The following is a 19,647-nucleotide window of genomic DNA, read 5'->3' on the forward strand; positions in this document are numbered from 1 at the left end:
CCTCCAATTTGGCATTATATCCGCCTTTACATTTGCATCCACCTGTAAAATTGCTCCATTTGCCATCACCTTGGCAAAGAAACGTTAAATTTTTTGCACTTCCGCATTATCCATACAGGTCACAGTTACAGCGGATGATTCGCCTTGGCCTGCTGGGGTGGTTGGAAAGAATCCAAAATTAGCTATTACCTCGGCACGACTAATATAGTACACTTTAATTGCAATTAATGAGATGCAAGCTCCTTTATCATGGAAAGCAAAAAAAGACCCTTTCTTACTTACAGAATTAGATATTACTACAGTATTAATTATTTCACTATTTATACTCAACTATCCTTTATTAACAGCTATTTGACTACTTTGGTTGTAACTTTCATCTTTCCAAGGAGATATCTCTCGAAGCGGACCATCAATCTCATGATAGAATACATTAAACTTGTTTTCACACGATAATGCATAAATGGAAGACTGGGAACAGTCTCGAATAGTAAACTCTATTTCTATGTAAATTCTGTTGGCTATCCCTTGCTCAATGAATGGCGTTAATAGCCAATTGTTCACATTTTGATAAGCGACATCACAAACGGCATACGACTTCAACTTGATTTCTTTCTCTAAGTCGACAGAATCCTCTTCTAACCATCCACGTGAATCAGGATGAAGTCCATTCGCATAACGCATTCATCCCAGAGTGGATTCTTGAATTGTATCTAAAACTACTACCGTAAAACGGGGCTACTTTGACATTTAGGGTTACTTTGACATAGAGCGGGGCTACTTTGACAGATGAGCAATTCCTGCTTCCTGTGAGAATTGTTGCATATACTTTCATAGATAAAGGCTGATATGGTGTCCAAGGTGCGAAATGCCGGAGGGATGAGTGATTTCTCCCATTGTATTTTTACCCCCTCTCAATATCCCTCCTGTCCCCCAATATATATAATATAAGGACTTCTAGATCCGCCACTGTTTATTCCCCCCCAAAATGAATAATCTAATTCGCAGTCTGACGATATATATCAACGTGTCGTGGAAGGGTGGAAGACAGTGGATTCAATGTGTCCTGTGCAAAAAATGGGTGTGTGGGTTTTGTAATGGTGGATCAAAAAATCCTCAGTATGCTTGTTACGACTGTGATGTTGACGACTAAGGTTTTTCTTTCCATTCTTACATGTAAAGATAATATACCGGTGCATATGCAATTATGTTAAAAGTAAAGTAAGGTAAAAAGAATAGAGTAAAAAATAAAGTAACAATGTAAGGTAAAAGCACCGTGTATGTTCAAAGTAAAAGATGTTAAAAGTAAAGCTTTAGATAAACTTGTATAGTGGTGTATAATGATGTGCCACAACAAAATAAAGATTTCGTGCCTATCAAGTATACAGCATACCGCACCTTACACATGACAAAAGTGTTTTATACACTTTACATAAATTCCATGTCAAAATAAGTCCATACGTTGAGTAACTTTGACCTTATGCAGCAAATACATAAGATGTCAAAGTAGCCCCACCCCTGGGGCTACTTTGACCGGTATTTCTTAATTTCTTCCCGCCAAAACTTACTTGTAGAGACTTAGGTTTAGTAGTGGATGTGATAGCCTAGATACCTATTGTTATGATGAGAATAGTATCATTCATTGATTGCAGAAAGTGTCCCGTGTACACATCTAAACTAGTCCAAAACCTGTCAAAGTAGCCCCGTTTTACGGTACTTTTTCAGCAGAAACAACCCACACAAGTAGTATTGCCCATGTCACAAACAGTTGGAAATTCTCCATTGTCCTCCTCAGGACACAAACCTGTCTCAGGAAGAAATAAATCAGTAATGTCATTAACAAACAATCAAAACACAGCTAAAAAATAGAAAATATATTTTGCGTTTCTTATTCGTCTGTATATGCTGTATGCGATTACATTGAGAATGTTTAGTGGTGTAATTTGTGGGTTACTATACGAAAACTTTAATCTTTCTATTTATGTGCTGAAAAGGAAGGCTTAGGTCAACTATCAACATAATAACAGAATAGAATAATAGTTTCTCGGCTGACAACTTGTAGTTTCTATTTGTTAAGTACCAAATTTCCAACGAAACTGCGCTAAGTATTAACAATAGTCACTTAAGACTATTTTACATAGATTGTTTATTGAGCCTCGTTTTTACGTTGCAGGAGATTGGATAATTAAGAAATTTTTTAAAAAAAAGAAATTATTAAGACTATTCGAATTGGATTACCACTTACATTGTTTGGTTATCATGTTTACGTTATCTAGTGCCATCTTAACAACTAAAATTACGATACAACATAAACCAACATCCTAAATATAGACAAACATTCAAAAATGAGCATATTCAACATATTTCAATTTCCGATCATAGACAACAATTAAAACATTTTACATTATCAACAACACACAATTCTAAATGTTTTATTCTTCTGTACGTATTCTTGAAACGAAAAACTCAATGTCATATAAATAGGTTCGTTGCTTCCCTTCCAGGCATTTATATTCTATATTTTCTCTTTTTCTATATTTTCTAGGTTTTCTATATTTTCTACATTTTCTCTACTTTCTGGATTTTCTATATTCTCCAAATTTCCTGTCTTTTCCACATTTCCTCTACTTTCTCGATTGCCATCTGTATTATTGAAAGCAAATTTATTCCTAACATCCCATTTTAAAAAAGATAAAATACATCAGAAAAATATAATAACGCACAAAATCAGTACACCAACAACTACTGAATCAGTTATTCTTGATTGCTTTCCATCATCGTCAATTTCATAAGGTGTCACTGTGTAAGTAATTCTATCCTCAGTTTTCACTACTATGCTAAAACCCGCTTCCATGAGCCCACAGGTCTCCTCCTACAAATTGACATGATATCCGTTTTTACATTTGCATCCACCTGTAAAATTGCTCCTTCTTCCATCACCTTGGCCAGATACGTTGGAGTATTTTGCACTTCCGCATTAACCATACAGGTGCCAGTCACAGTTACAGCGGATGATTCGCCTCGGCCTGCTGGGGTGGTTGGAAAGAATGGAAAATTAGCTATTACCTCGGCACAAGTAATATAGTACACTTTAATTGCAATTAATGAGATGCAAGCTCCTTTATCATGGAACGCAAAAAAGACACCTTTCTTAGTTACAGAATTAGATATTAATACAGTATTAATTATTTCACTATTTGTACTCAACTATCCTTTATTAACAGCTATTTGACTACTTTGGTTGTAACTTTCATCTTTCCAAGGAGATGTCTCTCGAAGGGGACCATCAATCTAATAATAGAATACATTAGACTTGTGCTCACACGATAATGCATAAATGAAAGACTGGGAACAGTCTCGAATAGTAAATTTTATTTCTATGTAAATTTTGTTGGCTATCCCTTGCTCAATGAATGGCGTTAATAGCCAATTGTTCACATTTTGATAAGCGACATCACAAACGGCATACGACTTCAACTTGATTTCTTTCTCTAAGTCGACAGAATCCTCTTCTAACCATCCACGTGAATCAGGGTGAAGTCCATTCGCATACCGCGTCCATCCCAGAGTGGATTCTTGAGTTTAATCTAAAACTACTACTTTTTCAGCAGAAACAACCCACACAAGTAGTATTGCCCATGTGACAAACAGTTGGAAATTCTCCATTGTCTTCCTCAGGACACAAACCTGCCTCAGGAAGAAATAAATCAGTAATATCATTAACAAACAATCAAAACACAGCTAAAAAATAGAAAATATATTTTGAGTTTCTTATTCGTCTGTATATGCTGAATGCGATTATATTGAGAATGTTTAGTGGTGTAATTTGTGGGTTACTATACCAAAACTTTAATCTTTCTCTGTATGTGCTGAAAAGGAAGGCTTAGGTAACCATCAACATAATAACAGAATAGAATAATAGTTTCTCGGCTGACAACTTGTAGTCTCTATTTGTTAAGTACCAAATTTCCAACGAAACTGCGCTAAGTATTAACAATATCACTTAAGACTATTTTACATAGATTGTTTATTGAGCCTCGTTTTTACGTTGCAGGAGATTGGATAATTAAAAAATTAAAAAAAAAAAGAAATTATTAAGACTATTCGAATTGGATTACCACTTACATTGTTTGGATATCATGTTTACGTTATCTAATGCCATCTTAACAACTAAAATTACAATACAACATAAAATCAACATCCTAAATATAGACAAATATTCAAAAATGAGCATATTCAACATATTTCAATTTCCGATCATAGACAACAATTAAAACATCTTTCATTATCAACAACACACAATTCTAAATGTTTTATTCTTCTGTATGTATTCTTGAAACAAAAAAGTCAACGTCATATAAATAGGTCCGTTGCTTCCCTTCCCGGCATCTATATAGTATCATTGTCATCGTCATCATCGTCAGCTTGATTAGTTGCCACTGTGGAAGTAATTTTATTTTCTTCCCATGTAATTATAAATAAAGCATCAAACGGGTTCACTACATTACATAAACAAAAGAGCACAGAGTAAAATAAAAGTGATTCGTGGGCCAATTTCAGTAAAGAAAAAAAATATATGTATATATCTACTTTAGAGACCCTAGAATTAATATTTATTCGTATGTCTTTGAGATTTGTCAATATTGTCCTCTTAATTAATTTATCATATATGGAAAGGGCGCAAGGGCGTAACTAACGGCTCCGCGGACCTTGCCGTGCGGAGTAAAGCAAATATAAAAGTATTATAGTGAAACTGAACAATGATAAAGAGAAAAATCATATTTATTTTTAATTTTCCGGTGATGTTAAAAATATTGATGCATTATTTATTTATTTATATTATTATTATTATTAATTATAATAATAATATTATTATTGGGGCACAGACCAATAATAATAGTTTGTATCCATTTTCTTTCATTTCTTCTATTTTTAAAAGAAAAAAATATTTACAAGTCATGTTTTACCAAAGCTGTAATCAGGGGGCCGGTCCCACTAAATTTTTGCTGCCCCTAAAATTTTCACTGTAGGCTTGGAAATGGACTAAAATATAGTGATAAAGCATAATATGGTTGGATCGGGTCCACTCTGTTTTCAATAGATAAGAAACTGTATTGCCTACTAAAGATATGAATACATGACCTGCAATTACGTTTGCTATTAATCGTACAGCCAGAGTCCTGAGCGGGTGATTTTGCTGATTATTTCAACATATATTACGACGGGGTGGGTGTACCCGAAATAACAAGGCGTAATTGTTATTATTATCATAACATTTCTTTTGCATTGGTAAAGCAGCAAAAGAGTGAAACAAATAAAAGCCAAGAGGAAGAATATGATTTTTAAAGGTAAATAGAGTTGGCCCGATCCAACCATATTTTCTACCGCCCCCTACAGTTTTGGGCTAGCTACCGGCCTCTGTTACACAATGTTAATATATTAATAAAGAATATGATAATAAAGGAATGATAAGTATTGACCGTGAGTGATTTATTCAAATAAGACTGAAAGAGCTTTATGCAGAGTTGCTCTCAAATGTGATTAGTGCCATTGCATAGTTTGGAGGTCTAGGAAAAATATTGTTAACTAAAATTAACCACAGAAAAGCAGTAATTTCTGTATACATTTAGCATATAGTTTGGGGTCAGTGACTGACCCCCAATCAATTGGTCCTTGGCATCGGTATGCGAGTGCTAACCATATGGCAACGTTGGACCTCTATGAAAGATCTGAGTTAGCAAGGCATATTTCAGTATTCTGGATGGAAACATGAGCTTCGAAGCTGTTTATTCCCATCACAAAAAAGGTCAGTAGCCAATGCACGATGCTCAGGAAATTACTTCCAATTTAAAACAATAAACAGAAACACGGGTTTAGAAGTAACTAAAACACAACAGTAGTATCCTATCGAATCCAATGAAGATTCACAAGTGTGAGAATAAAAAGTTTAGTAAGATTAACAGAAACTGAAGAGTGCTTACCTCCGGTGCCAGGGGTTTCTGGTTCAATCCCAGAAGTGCTCGAAATGAGGTGGTATACACCGGTATGCCATACCATTACTACTTATTCCATTACTTTTCATACCGGCACGTTTAGAAGCAAACATTCAATATCGGTATATTAATTGTATTCCTACGCAAAGGCGCCGATCCTGGGGAGCCGGGGGCCCCCCCAAAGCTCACGTGGACCCCCTATATATTTATGAATATGTATTTTCATATGTATTTTTTCTTGTTATATGTATTGTTATATTTATTTTATGAATGGGTCCCCTCAAAGTTACATAGAGATCGGTGCCCTTGTTCCAACGTATTTAAAATTCCACAATGAAATAACCATTAGCTAATTTCCAACTAGTTTAAGAAGAAAGAGGATACAAACTGTACATTTATTTTTCAATACATAAACATAACAGTGACCCTATATTACGTAATCCTCCCCTCTTTGTGCTGATTTTTGTTTGATGGGAGTTCTACTTCATATAGATAAAGAGTCCAAAAAAATAAAATAACAATCGAAATATTTTTTAATTGTTGTGTTCAACCGCTATGTTTCATTTTACTATTATTTTTAAATTCTATGGTCGACCAGTAAACAGAAAAAGAGCAACTAATAAGCTATTTTTCCTAAAGGACAAGGATACTACAGATGGGCGCATGAAAAGTAAAGGTAATGGGAGAAAAATCACCTAAGGTATATGTTCAATGTATCATCCCCATATTTACATGGTGTGGCTGAGGATTAAAACAGAAAATCTCAGTGAAGCATGGCCTGCTTGATATTCGATCACAAGACATCTCGAATGAGGAGCCAACACTCTATTATTATTATTATTATTATTATTATTATTATTATTATTATTATTATTATTATTATTATTATTATTATTATTATTATTATTATTATTATAGCAACAGTGGTAGCACTAATTCAAGTATTTTACAACAAAATATGGGTTCCCAACTTTAATGGTAAAATCGACATTTGCTGGAGTGTATAGTTGAATATTGAAGTACAAACCTTTTCGTCTGCCATTTCGGTCACTGTATCCTAGTTTAAGAACGTTTGTAATGAACATGTCCATGGGATCTCAAGAGGTTCATCTCGTATTGTTGATCTGCTTCTCTCTCTACTTTTTTTTTTTTTTTTTTAATATTTAAGTTGTACGGGAAATTAGCTAACTACATTTCTCCGATTCGGTAATTTTATATACGATTTTTTTTCAGTTAAAAAATGTTTTGTGTATAAAAATTGATTGTATTTCTTTGATTGTATTTGATTGTTTCTTTGTTCGCTATCTCAAGTCATTTTCTAAAATATCAGGTTATCAGGAACATTTTTTTCTTTTTAGTATAGCACAAATATACTCCGTTTTCGAAAGCAAAATTTAAAAAGTGTTCCTGGGGTGCACAATGTCCGCTACTTGGAAATTATTTATCGTTTACTCGGATGCAGCATAACGTCGTATCTGTTTCTTTCAATATTATACCCACTTTCGAGATCCTGCAGAAAAAATTCTGAATGCACGCCTGATTTATATCTTACGAATGGGAACTACTTGAGTTTAGCAGTTCAAGCGTTCGGCTTCTTTTTTCCTCCCTTTCTGTTTTTTTTAGCGTACCTTAATAATTTGCTCTGAGAATCTGAACTATTCTAACATTACTATGCTATAAATAAAATAATAACAATAAGACTACAGACTGGTTTATCATACATATGTAACTTACTACGTCAACACAAAAATAATTTACATCATAAAGCTATCAAATTTAAAAAAAAAAATACATATAGTGGAAATTGAGAGGTCGCTATACTGCCCACTATCACATTGGTCAAGGGATTTTATTACATCCAGGCACCAGGCCAGTTAAAAAAATTAGTCGATGGGCGGACGATAGGTTAGGACTTAGATTTCTGTTCCGCTTCCTTCCTTCCCTTTTCCCGGATCGTCTGGGACCTATAAGTTAGGTGCCACCCCGGCATTTGTCTGGTGTGAATGAGGAAAACCAAGGAAAACCTCATTCAGGATGGCTATCTTGAAAAAGCGTTTTACACTTCTTCGACCGAGTGCTCCCACTGGGAATCGAACCAGGGACCGCTCGCACCGAAGGCGAGAGCGGTAGCGAATACGTTACGCGGGGCCACTGATGGGCGGACGAGTATAGACAGTATCTCGTAAAACATAATGGAAATCTTCTTTTCCCGTATTGTCAACCTGCTTCTCTCTTTTTTTTAAAAAAAAAAAAAAATATTTAAGTTGTACGGGAAACTAGCTGACTATATTTCTCCGATTCCGTAGTTTTATATACGATTGTTTTTTTTTCAGTTAAAAAAAAGTTTTGTATATAAAAATTGATTGTATTTCTTTGTTTGATTGTAATATCCAAGTTCGGTTTCCGTAAGTGGTTAGAGTGGGCGCTTCTCATTCGGGAGGTCCCGGGTTGAAATCCAGAATACAGCCTTCCTGAGTGATTTTTTTTCTGGGTGTCTCTCACTCAGGAAGGCTGGCAGTCACTAGCAGATAGACAGATACTACTAGCCAGAGCACGTGCCTTTGGAGTATAGGGTTCCGGGTTCGAATCTTGGTGGAAGGTCATTGAAAAGTTTCAACGCATAACGGTAGCTTAGATTCCACCTTAAACCGTAGGTCGATATTTCGTATAGCTTCGGTGCTGAAAGGGACGCTAAATTCCAAGCTAACCAACTATGCAATTTACATCTTGATATTTTAAACCTATTCTCTGGTTTAATTTGATAGTATTTATTATTATTATTATTATTCTACTGTAAAATGATAGAGAGTACACACTCCACAATAGGGGTATACATTATTTTGTATTGTACAAAGTTCAAAATACATTATTTCTATTAAATATATTAAAATACTCAATTGCAGCAGCTTTGTCGAAGTACTGCATAATACATGTTTTCTATTAACCCGTTTGAGTCTTACGCATTTTTAGGTAAGTTTTAGAATTTCAGTCAAGCAGCTATTTCGTCGAGACTATTATGGCAGGATCATGGTTCATACCAGAGATGGGCACTTTTGCTAACTCTCACCTACCCTTATCCTCAATCGACTCTCCCACACTCACTCTCAACCACCCTTACCCTCAGTCACCCTGGTCACCCTCAGCGACCCTTACCGTCAATCGACTCCCTCACACTCACAGTTACCTTCATGACCTTAATAAACAATAAATAAGGGTAAATGCCTTTCTCATTCAAGTAAAAAAAAAACAGATTTTACTATTTTTTAGGATTTTTGGATATCTTATGACCCGTTGCTGCTAAGTTTTTTTTAAAAAAAGAGACTAGATGCCAATAAATATCATAAGTGCTGTTCTTGCCTTCAATAATTGGTATGGTAGTGCAGTTGATTTTTTCTTTTTTTCTGGGAAAAATATGTGCCTTCGCACTACATATATGTAAGTTATTTGGGAACCTAGGACTCTGCATTTGTGTTCCCAATCGTGCCCCGCACCTTCTAACTGAATCAGATTATGTTCTCTTCCTTACTTTGAACCAAGAAAACTTTAATCTTTTAATAGTGCAACTTCCCCCAACAGCAGCCTCTACTTTTAATTATGTGCTTGAGAACATATTGTCCTGCTAGAATTCATTAAATTAAACATTTCTTTCTTAAATTCGAATTTAAAAATAGAAAATTTGAAAGAGCCTGTTGATTATAGCCTGTATTTTGCCAAAACAACAAAAATTAAAGTTAACGAAAGCTCAAGTAACATGTTTGTGACTATGAAATTTACGTCATAACACCACATTGAGTCTAGAAGTTATGTGTAATACATTTGAGAATAATAAGCATAGTGTGGTTATACTTTTCGATTCATCTACACATTTCTTTAAGTATATAAAAACCGGTTCTTAAGTACCATAACATGATGGAAAAATAGTACATTATATGAAATGAGTTAATATAAAGAACTCCGTACAAAATAGGAATGCAATTGCCAATTTAGGAAGCTATCGTGAAATTTAGTGTGTTTCGTGTTCACTTTGAGCTCAATAATTTTACAGCAGCGAGATTGTATGGGACTTGTCTCGCAAGTTGTAGTGAAAATTCTGCATTGCATTTGTGATGTATAGACCCATGTAAATAGTACTTTGTGATTGTTCTTTGCTTTCTCATTATTTGGGCAGTGTCAAGTGGCAATATTGTTGCTGTGCAGCGTTGTTCCTAAGTGATATTGGGTTGCTACATATGGACTGTAAACAAGATGGGTAAGAAATGTGACATGTCGCCTTGTGAACAAGACATAATTCTTGCTTTGCACAACTAAGGTAAATTTCTAAGGAACATGGGTGGAATATTAAAAATCCACCATTCGACGGCAGGAAGAGTAATTCTCAAGCAAAATCAGCATAACAAATCGTTCCTTCGTATTCATTTCAATAACCTGAAACTGTAGCGCATGTATTAGGGACAAACTGCTTATTGAGAATATGCATTGTAATATTATCAGGAATTCATGTAAAAGATCGTATTGATTAATGTATGTTGTGAAAACCATATCCGAGCGAGTGTCGCTATTTTTTCTTTACAGAGTATATCCTCAATAAAAATGTTGTGACAAACAACACCAAAATGAGTTCTGACAAACGACACAGCGTTGTTTCAGAGTAGCTTTCGAAAAAATACTTTAATAAAAAGAAGGGTGTGTGTGTTTTCTTTGATGTCCACTTGCCACATTCTTTTTTTTAGCCCATTGTTTTATAAGAGAAAGGATTCTTTTTTTGTGACGGGATTAAAATGTTTTGGTGTTTGGAAACCCAACAGGTTTCCTTCCTCTATGACGTTTATGTAAAATAAAAATAAAAAGATGCCAGGGAATTTGTTACTAAAACAACAAGTACAAATGCCAGCCTCAAACACCACTCATGAAAATCTATGAAAAAATACATTTCTATTTCCAAAACCAGCATCAAACATCACACACTCTTCAAGTGTATCAATATAAAACATTACAAATAGTACATCGACTCTCTCGCCCGACTCCAGACTCAATCGATTCCCTCACCCTCACCCTCAATCGAACACTCTCACCCTCAATTCCCCTCGTCCTCAATCGAACACTGTCACCCTCAGGAACCATCACCGTCAATCGACTCCCTTACACTCACAGTTACCTTCATGTATTTAATAAACGATGAGTAAGATTAAATATTATTATTAGAGAAGTGAAACAATGAAAACGAGGAAGCAAGTATATTTAATCAAGGGTATGTATCAGAGGGCGGTGATCGAAAACACTGGAAATTTTCCCAAATTTCACACATGTGAGTCTCTACGATAGGCAAATGTCTTACGAAATACGCCTATTGCAGAGAACACCATACTCCACCGATTGCGCTTGCCTAAGTCTGTTTAACAAATGGTGTAGTGTTTTTTTTTTTTTTTTCTTAGAACGATAAATGGAAAAGTTTGTACTGCAGATCAATGAAGTGTTTCGAATGTCCAGATAATTTCTTCTCCTTTCTCAATTAACATGTATAAATTGTCTCTATCATGATACAAGTTTTTGCGTCCACTTTCTTAAGGATCGCTCATTTAGTATAAGATGTCACTCTTTGATTCTTCACGATTGCTTTGAAAAAAAACTAACTTGAAAAAGATTGGAACCTATATTGATTAACTGTATTACTCAGAAGTTCAGCACTTCTACCTACACTATATTCTCATGCAATATCATAAGCTAAGTATTATCAAATTCAGCCCTGATGTTTGGAGCGAACCGGCAATGTTCTTCCTGTAATGATATTTCCACCAAAATTGCATGCCGAAGTTAATTTATTCTATGACCTGCAGACAATTTACTGCCCACTAAATAACATACAGTAGAGTAAAATTACAGAATTGATATTGCATTATACTGTAATTTCGCCATGCGAGTTCAAAAGTATGATAATAATAATAATAATAATAATAATAATAATAATAATTATTATTATTATTATTATTATTATTATTATTATTATTATTATTATTATTATTATTATTATTATATTCGGTCCTGCGGGGAGAGTATGAGATGAGACAAAATTGTTACGAAAATTAATTTAAAAGAGTTTTCCTACGGCAGGATTTGAACCCAAACATTAATTGTTGAAATATATTGAATGAGTTCGATAGCCAGAATAATCAGATGAAAATGTTCAAAATGGCAGCTCTTCAAACTCTTAAAAAGTTCCAAGGAAACCAAAATCGCCCATAAATGGGTATTCACAATGTATGAGTGACTTTTCCTCTTTTATTGAAATATGTGTGTGGAGGGGTTTATCCTCTTTTATTGAAGTATTGGATCCGATTAGTCACTTAAGAAGGTTCACGTCCTTTCGTTACAGTCAGGCTCAGGTTTTCAGAGGGGAATATTTTCCTATCGGAACAAGACGATTGTTAGTGATGATGTGAAGTTACACATTGAAAGTGAAGTAACCCTGTGATGCATCAAGGTCATGAGCAACACTAAAAGTATTTCACATTACTGCTTACATTTATCATGGCTTTCGCTTTCCAATCTAATCGGGCCATTATTTCAAAACGAGTTAAAACGAGCTGAACGAGCGAGCGAGCCATTATCAAACTCGACTCGACTCCAAACTCGACCTCAAAAACAGCAACTCGTCTCGGAATTCAACTCAACAAAATTACCTTTGACTCGACTCGAATTCAATTCGAGTCTCATCGAATTCAATTCGACTCGTGCTCATCCCTATTCGTATTTGTATTTAATGTTTCTACTTCGACAATTTCTACTCTTTTTTCTCTGTTTACCTGCTGTTCCTGGATTTCTCTTTCGGTGTCGTAATTTATTGACGCCATGCACTATTCTTATTCACAGCTTGTGCCCCTCTTCGAAGTCTTATTCAGATTATTATTTTCTCATTAACTTCACCTCCTTTCATTGATTTAATTCTCACTCTGTGCGCAGGACCGAAGGAGAATTATTACTATTACTATTATTATTATTATTATTATTATTATTATTATTATTATTATTATTATTATTATTATTATTATTATTATTATTATTATTATTATTATTATTATTATACTTTTGAACTTGCACGGCGAAATTACTGCATAATACGATATTATTTCTGTAATTTTCCTCCATTGTATGTTATTTAGTTTATTAATGAACCTTGAATTGTCTCCAGAGCACCGAATAAATTAACTTCGGCATGCACTTTGGTGGAAATATCATTACAGGAAGAAAATTACCGGTTCGTTCCACATATCAGGGCTGAACTTAGCAATATTTAGCTTATGATGTTGCATGAGAAGATAATGTAGGGGTGAAGTGCTGGAATTCTGAGTTATACAGTTAATCAATATAGCTTAAAATCCTTTTCAAGTTTTCTTTTCAAAGCAATCGTGAAAAATCAAAAAGTGACTTCTCATACTAAATGAGCAATCCTTAAGAAAGTGGACGAAAAACACTTGTATCATGATAGAGATGATTTACGCATGTTAATTGGGAAAGAGCAAGGGAATTACTAGGACATTAGAAATACTTCGTTCATATGCAGTATACACTTTTAATTTATCGTTCTAAGGAAAAAGAACGCTACACCATTTGTTAAACAAACTTTGGCTATCGCAGTTGGTAGAGTATGATGGTCTCTTCAATAGACATATTTCTGAAGTTTCTGAAACGAGACAAATTGTTATCTCGCCCCCTTTCGTGTAATTTTCTTTCGTAAACCTCATAATAATAGAAGCAAAATTGGAAGCCATGCGTCTTCGAAATGTACCGGTAACGAAGTTTACAGGTTAGAATTGATAATCGGACAAGAGATGGCTACGGAATGCTTTAGAGACATATAAAACGCGACAAGCCCAGACAAAGACATGTCACGTCTCATCTCGGAAAATAAGACGAGACAGACGCTTTGTCTCGTCTCGTCTCGGATTTAACAAAGCTTATATTGTCTCGCCCATCCTGAATTGGAAACCTCTCACCAGAGTTGAAGTGGGTCATGTGTCAAGTGAGATATGTGAGTCAATATTTGTAGGTTGGTTAATGTGTCGTGGGTCAGGAGGATGTGACTCACTGCAATCCACCACCATCGTGACCCACCATTAAACAGCGACCCACCATAACCTACAGACCCACTAGTGCACATTCAAAGTGTTAATATTACAAACTGGGAGAGCGCACTAGCAAGAAATAGCCTAGAAAAATCGTCTTAAGGTTTCGACTCGCCGTATATGTGATAGGACGCCTAAAATTATCAAGTGACGGTGTGGTAGAGTGAGAAGGATTCATGACTCACGCGTAAAGGGTCCCGACTTCGATTCCCGCTCGAATCAACTTGTATGGATAATCATTACAAATATGTGTTGTTCAAAGAATATGTTAAGGTAACAGCAGAATTCCCTTGTTTTGTTTGCAAGATTTTTCTAAAGCAAAAGACCTCATGAATTCTTTCGAGAATTGCTTTTTTCTTGAGCTTAAACCCTTAAGAGTTAATAAACATGATATCTTCACCTTCAGCATCAAACCGTATGCTTTAAAACAAATTTCCACATTATTTAGACATTCTTCTATGTTTTTGACTTTTGTTTGCTATGTCATTCCTAGTAAGAAATTTTCGTACAAATTGGCCTTTACCATACTAACTGATCTAAGCTATGACGAGATTCATTACCGCCTCACCCTTCTCAAAAATGTGTTTGCACTCAAACATCTCATCCCAATTGTTACCATTGAGAACATAATTTTAAGCTTAAAGTTCTATAATCAGCGAGCCTTAATAGTAGCTGTATACGAGTTAAAAGCATTTGCCATTTCTATAATCTGTCTCTATCTGAACTATGCGAGATTAGATAAGTTATTCTCCCTTTTCTGCTGATGTGATAAGAAATAAAATGTCTTCTTATCTATGCTTATGTACACTTATTCGCTTTACATGTTCTTTTATTCTTAATAAGTAAATAAATTGTATAAAGTAGATATTACTATCATGTAAATACTTTAGTACTCTGTATACAATATAGTATTATAGTAATGTATGTATCCATATTTGTATCCTTTAGTTATGTTATATCTTATATTTTAACTATTATATATATATATATATGTATATACAGTTATATTATATGTTATATGTTATCTTGTAAATACAAGGTGTTTCAGATAAAACGTCCAGTCCGTATAAACCAGAAACGGCTGAGAATAGAAAGATGAAACCAAAACTGAGATACGGAACGATGACAAAGCATATCAAGTGGTGTTGTTGTAGTGACCCTCAGGGCACTCCGTGAAAGGGGTCCAGGGGCCAACTTCAAACTGATACAGATCTTTTTCGGCCATCTTGGAAACGGCGGCGCAAATCGAAAATTGTTTCCTACAAAAGTTGTTTCGTTTTTGAAGGACTACCGAATGAGGTATGATTCAATACATGTTCCCATTTGAAAATTTGAAGTTCGCCCCTAGGTCCCCTTGAAAGAGGGCCCTGGGGGTCACCACAATAATACCATGTGATGTGCCCTATAACATTTTCGTATCTCAGTTTTTGTTTCATCTTTTAATTCCCAGCCACTTCTGATTTACACGGACTAGACGTTTTATTTTTTTAAAAAAACACTCTTTTTTTACTTTCATTATAAACAATTGCATGGCATCGTATTGTGTAATTCCGTGTGTGCTCATACTGGGTTAATTCTCCCTATTACATCTTTAAGGTTTTCTAATTATTCGTAACTTATAGTATGAGTAATATGAGTAAATGGCGATTACTAATAACTGGATTTTGTTTCTTCAGTCTAAGTTCATTTTTTTACTATTTTCTATTTCTAGATAGTGTTTTATTAAAATTGTGTAGGGAATTTTATTAAAATTTTCTTAAAATTGTTTTATTAAGTGTTTTCTAAAAATTGATAAGATGTGTGAAACATATGAATTTCTTATTGTGTTAAAATCCAACTCAATGATACCTTGAAAACTAATAGTACTTTATTCTATTTTTCATGGTTCTAATTTACTACTGCTTGTGAGCCCTGACAGAAAGACGTAGATCGAAGAACGTCCAAATGGATTAAAACTTGGAAATCCTTCTTGCATGGAAACCCTCCCTGCATTTTGAGAAATCGGACTCCAACTCTAGGAAGAAATTATTTTTTAATAGCGCATGAGAACGCTGATGGTATTTTATTCAAACGTCGTATTTTATTCAAATATTATGTAATAATAAGGAGACTATGTATTAATACGACAGAATTAGATAACAGAAAGAAGGAAACTCCTACTTATCACTTGGTAAATTCTCCATAGTGATCCCAATGTATGACGACCAAGTAATTCGAACTACAACCGACGCGAATATAATAAACACAACACAGCTTCAACACAACTCCAACATTTACTTACACATATTATTAAGCACATTTTGCTTATTATACGTTGATCATAATATGTTTGTTTTAAAAAATATGTATATGTAATTATATAGTAATATAACACTTCATTTCCACGTTACACAGGCACTCACACGCGCAAAAAAAACATTTTTTTTTTACAACACTTAAACATGTTCACCCACGAACTGTCCAGAGTGACTACCTGGTCAAAAGTTTTACGCGTTTCCTTTTATACCGTTTTAACTGCAAAACAGGAAACATATCAAACAACAGTTATTTTAAGCTAAAACTACGATTACGAATGAGTGTCCAAGACAAAATTCTGTATCGAAAGCCCGAAGTTAATGAAACTAAATATAAATGATTAAAATATTCTCTAATTGGCTAATTCGGTTTACCGCCTAACTCGCCCGCGACCTCTAGTAGAAGTAAGAACCACTAGATGTGGAGGTTCCAGACCCAAATAGATATCAGTTCAATTCCCCGGACGGGAATTAGTGCAAAAAAAAATCCTCTTTCTTTCTTCACTCCCTTCTGAGTACGCTCCCAAATCTCATTAAAAAAGAGAGAGGAGAAAGAGAGGGAGAATTATCCATTCCTTCGGTTTTGAGACGAAACCAACTTCAAATTTTCAAATGGGAACATGTATTGAGTCATACCTCATTCGGAAGTCCTTGGAAAGCGAAACAACTTTTGTAGGAAACAATTTTCGATTTGGGCCGTTTTCAAAATGGCCCAAAAAGTGGGTCATGTATTAGATAAAACGTCCAATGCTTATAAATCCGAAACGGCTGACAGTAAAAAGATGAAACAAAAACTGAGATAGGAAAATGTCATAGGGACTATTACGCAAATCTTAGTAATTGATTTACATGGCTTTCTGCTAGTTAAAAGCTATTATTTGCGAGAACTAGAGATTGTAGCCTCTGATAACTCTCTCTTGTTACATTGCATGGTGCAATTATCTTCCCCTATTGAGAAGCTAGTTGCTGTTGAACAAACACGCGTTGATTACCAGACCATGCACAATCATGGACTACAGTTGTCCACTACTGATGGGATGTCCATCTCTTCAGTAAAACAAATGGTATCAGCGGTAGTTAAAGAAAAATATTGTAAAATATATTGTAAGGGTGGTAATAAAATTAAGTGGCTATCTCAGTTATTTAATATTAAGGTTGAATATCTAGAAGGGATGGGTTGCCCTTGATTAGAAAGCCTTTCGCGTTGTAGTGAGGACTGTGCAACCCATGCCACTGAATGTATCAGAGGGCGGTGATCGGAAAAACGAAATTTTCCCGAATTTCACACATGTGAGTCTCTACAATAGACAAACTTCTTCAGAAATACGCCTATTGCAAAGACCATCATACTCCACCAATTGGGCTTGCCTAAGTTTGTTTAACAAATGGTGTAGTGTTTTTTTTTTTTTTTTTTTCCTTAGAACGATAAATCGAAAAGTTTATACTGCAGATCAATGAAGTGTTTCGAATGTCCAGATAATTCCTTCCCTTTTCTCAATTAACATGCATAAATTGTCTCTATCATGATACAAGTTTTTGCGTCCACTTTCTTAAGGATCGCTCATTTAGTATAAGAAGTCACTCTTTGGTTCTTCACGATTGCTTTGAAAAAAAAAAAAAAAGATTGGAAAAGATTGGAGCCTAACTTGAAAAAGATTGGAACCTATATTGATTAACTGTATTACTCAGAAGTTTAGCACTTCTACCTACACTATATTCTCATGCAATATCATAAGCTAAATATTATTAAATTCAGCCCTGATGTTTGGAGCGAACCGGCAATGTTCTTCCTGTAATGATATTTCCACTAAAATTCCATGCCGAAGTTAATTTATTCCATGACCTGGGGACAATTTATACTGCCCACTAAATAACATACAGCAGAGTAAAATTACAGAATTGATATCGTATTATACAGTAATTTCGCCATACGATTTTGATAATAATAATAATAATAATAATAATAATAATAATAATAATAATAATAATAATAATAATAATAATAATAATAATAATAATAATAATAATTCTATTTCGGTCCTGCGCGGAGAGTATGAAATGAAACAAAATTGTTACGAAAATTTAAAAGATTGTTTTCCTACGGCAGGATTTGAACCCAAATATTAATCTAGACACAAAATGATTGCCTGTTTCTTCTCCTCATGTTAAATTATTTCATTTTAGCGATGCGAGACGAAGCCTGTGTCTCGTGTCGTGGCTATCCTAGTGTTATCTCGTGTTTCTGAAACGGGACAAATTGCTATCTCGTCCACTTTCGTCTAAATTTCTTTCGTAAACCTCATAATAATAGAAGTAAAATTGGAAGCCGTGCGTCTTCGAATTGTAACGAAGTTTACAAGTTAGAATTGATAATCGGACAAGAGAGGGCTACGAAATGCTTTCGAGACATATAAAACGCGACGAGTACAGACAAGGACCTGTCACGTTTCATCTCGGAAAATGCCTGTTGGCCGCAGGAAGATCTGCATCAGTTTGAAGTTGGCCCATGGACCCCTTTCACGGAGGGCCCTGAGGGACACTACAACGACATCACATCATATGCTTTATCATCGTTCCCTATCAGTTTTTGTTTCATCTTTCTATTCTCAGCCGTTTCTGATTTATAAGCACTGGACGTTTTATCTGATTCAGGACCCACTTTTTGCGGCCATTTTGAAAACGGTGACCCAAATCGAAAATTTTCCTACAAAAGTTGTTTCGTTTTTCAAGGACTACCGAATGAAGTATAACTCAATATATGTTCCCAATTGAAAATTTGAAGTTGGCCCCTGGGCCCCTGCAAGGAGGGCCCTGGGGCTCACCTCAACAACACCATGTGATGTACCCTATGACATTTTCCTATCTCAGTTTTTATTTCATCTTTTTATTGTCAGCCGTTTCGGATTTATAAGCATCGGACGTTTTATCTAATACAGGACCCACTTTTTGCGGCCATTTTGAAAACGGTGGCCCAAATCGAAAATTGTTTCCTACAAAAGTTGTTTCGTTTTTCAAGGACTTCCGAATGAGGTATGATTCAATACATGTTCCCATTTGAAAATTTGAAGTTGGCTCCTGGGTCCCCTTGAAGAAGGCTCCTGGGTCCCCTTGAAGAAGGGACATGGTCATTACAATAACACCATGTGATGTGCCCTATAACATTTTCCTATCTCAGTTTTTGATTCATCTTTTTATTCCCAGCCATTTCTGATTTATACGGACTGGAAGTTTTATTTTTAAAAA

The 19,647-nt window shown here is 34.9% G+C and overlaps 2 protein-coding genes across 2 annotated transcripts in view; both read right to left on the bottom strand.

Moving 5' to 3' along the window:
• Positions 1–330: 330 nt before the first annotated feature.
• Positions 331–681, bottom strand: LOC145685042 (ephrin type-A receptor 3-like). The gene has a single exon (XM_081757386.1). The coding sequence runs from the start codon at positions 679–681 to the stop codon at positions 331–333; it is 351 nt and encodes a 116-aa protein (XP_081613512.1).
• Positions 682–1,336: 655 nt separating this feature from the next.
• Positions 1,337–19,647, bottom strand: part of LOC145685043 (serine protease inhibitor 3/4-like) — a 71,177-nt gene continuing 52,866 nt past the window's right edge. Inside the window, 1 exon segment of the mRNA XM_081757387.1 lies at positions 1,337–3,684. Within this exon segment, the coding sequence (XP_081613513.1) occupies positions 3,580–3,684 (105 nt within the window). The 3' untranslated portion in view covers positions 1,337–3,579.

Source organism: Thermobia domestica, chromosome 5, assembly GCF_964235325.1.
Source record: "Thermobia domestica chromosome 5, izTheDome1.hap1.1, whole genome shotgun sequence".
In the NCBI taxonomy this organism is placed as follows: Eukaryota; Metazoa; Arthropoda; class Insecta; order Zygentoma; family Lepismatidae; genus Thermobia; species Thermobia domestica.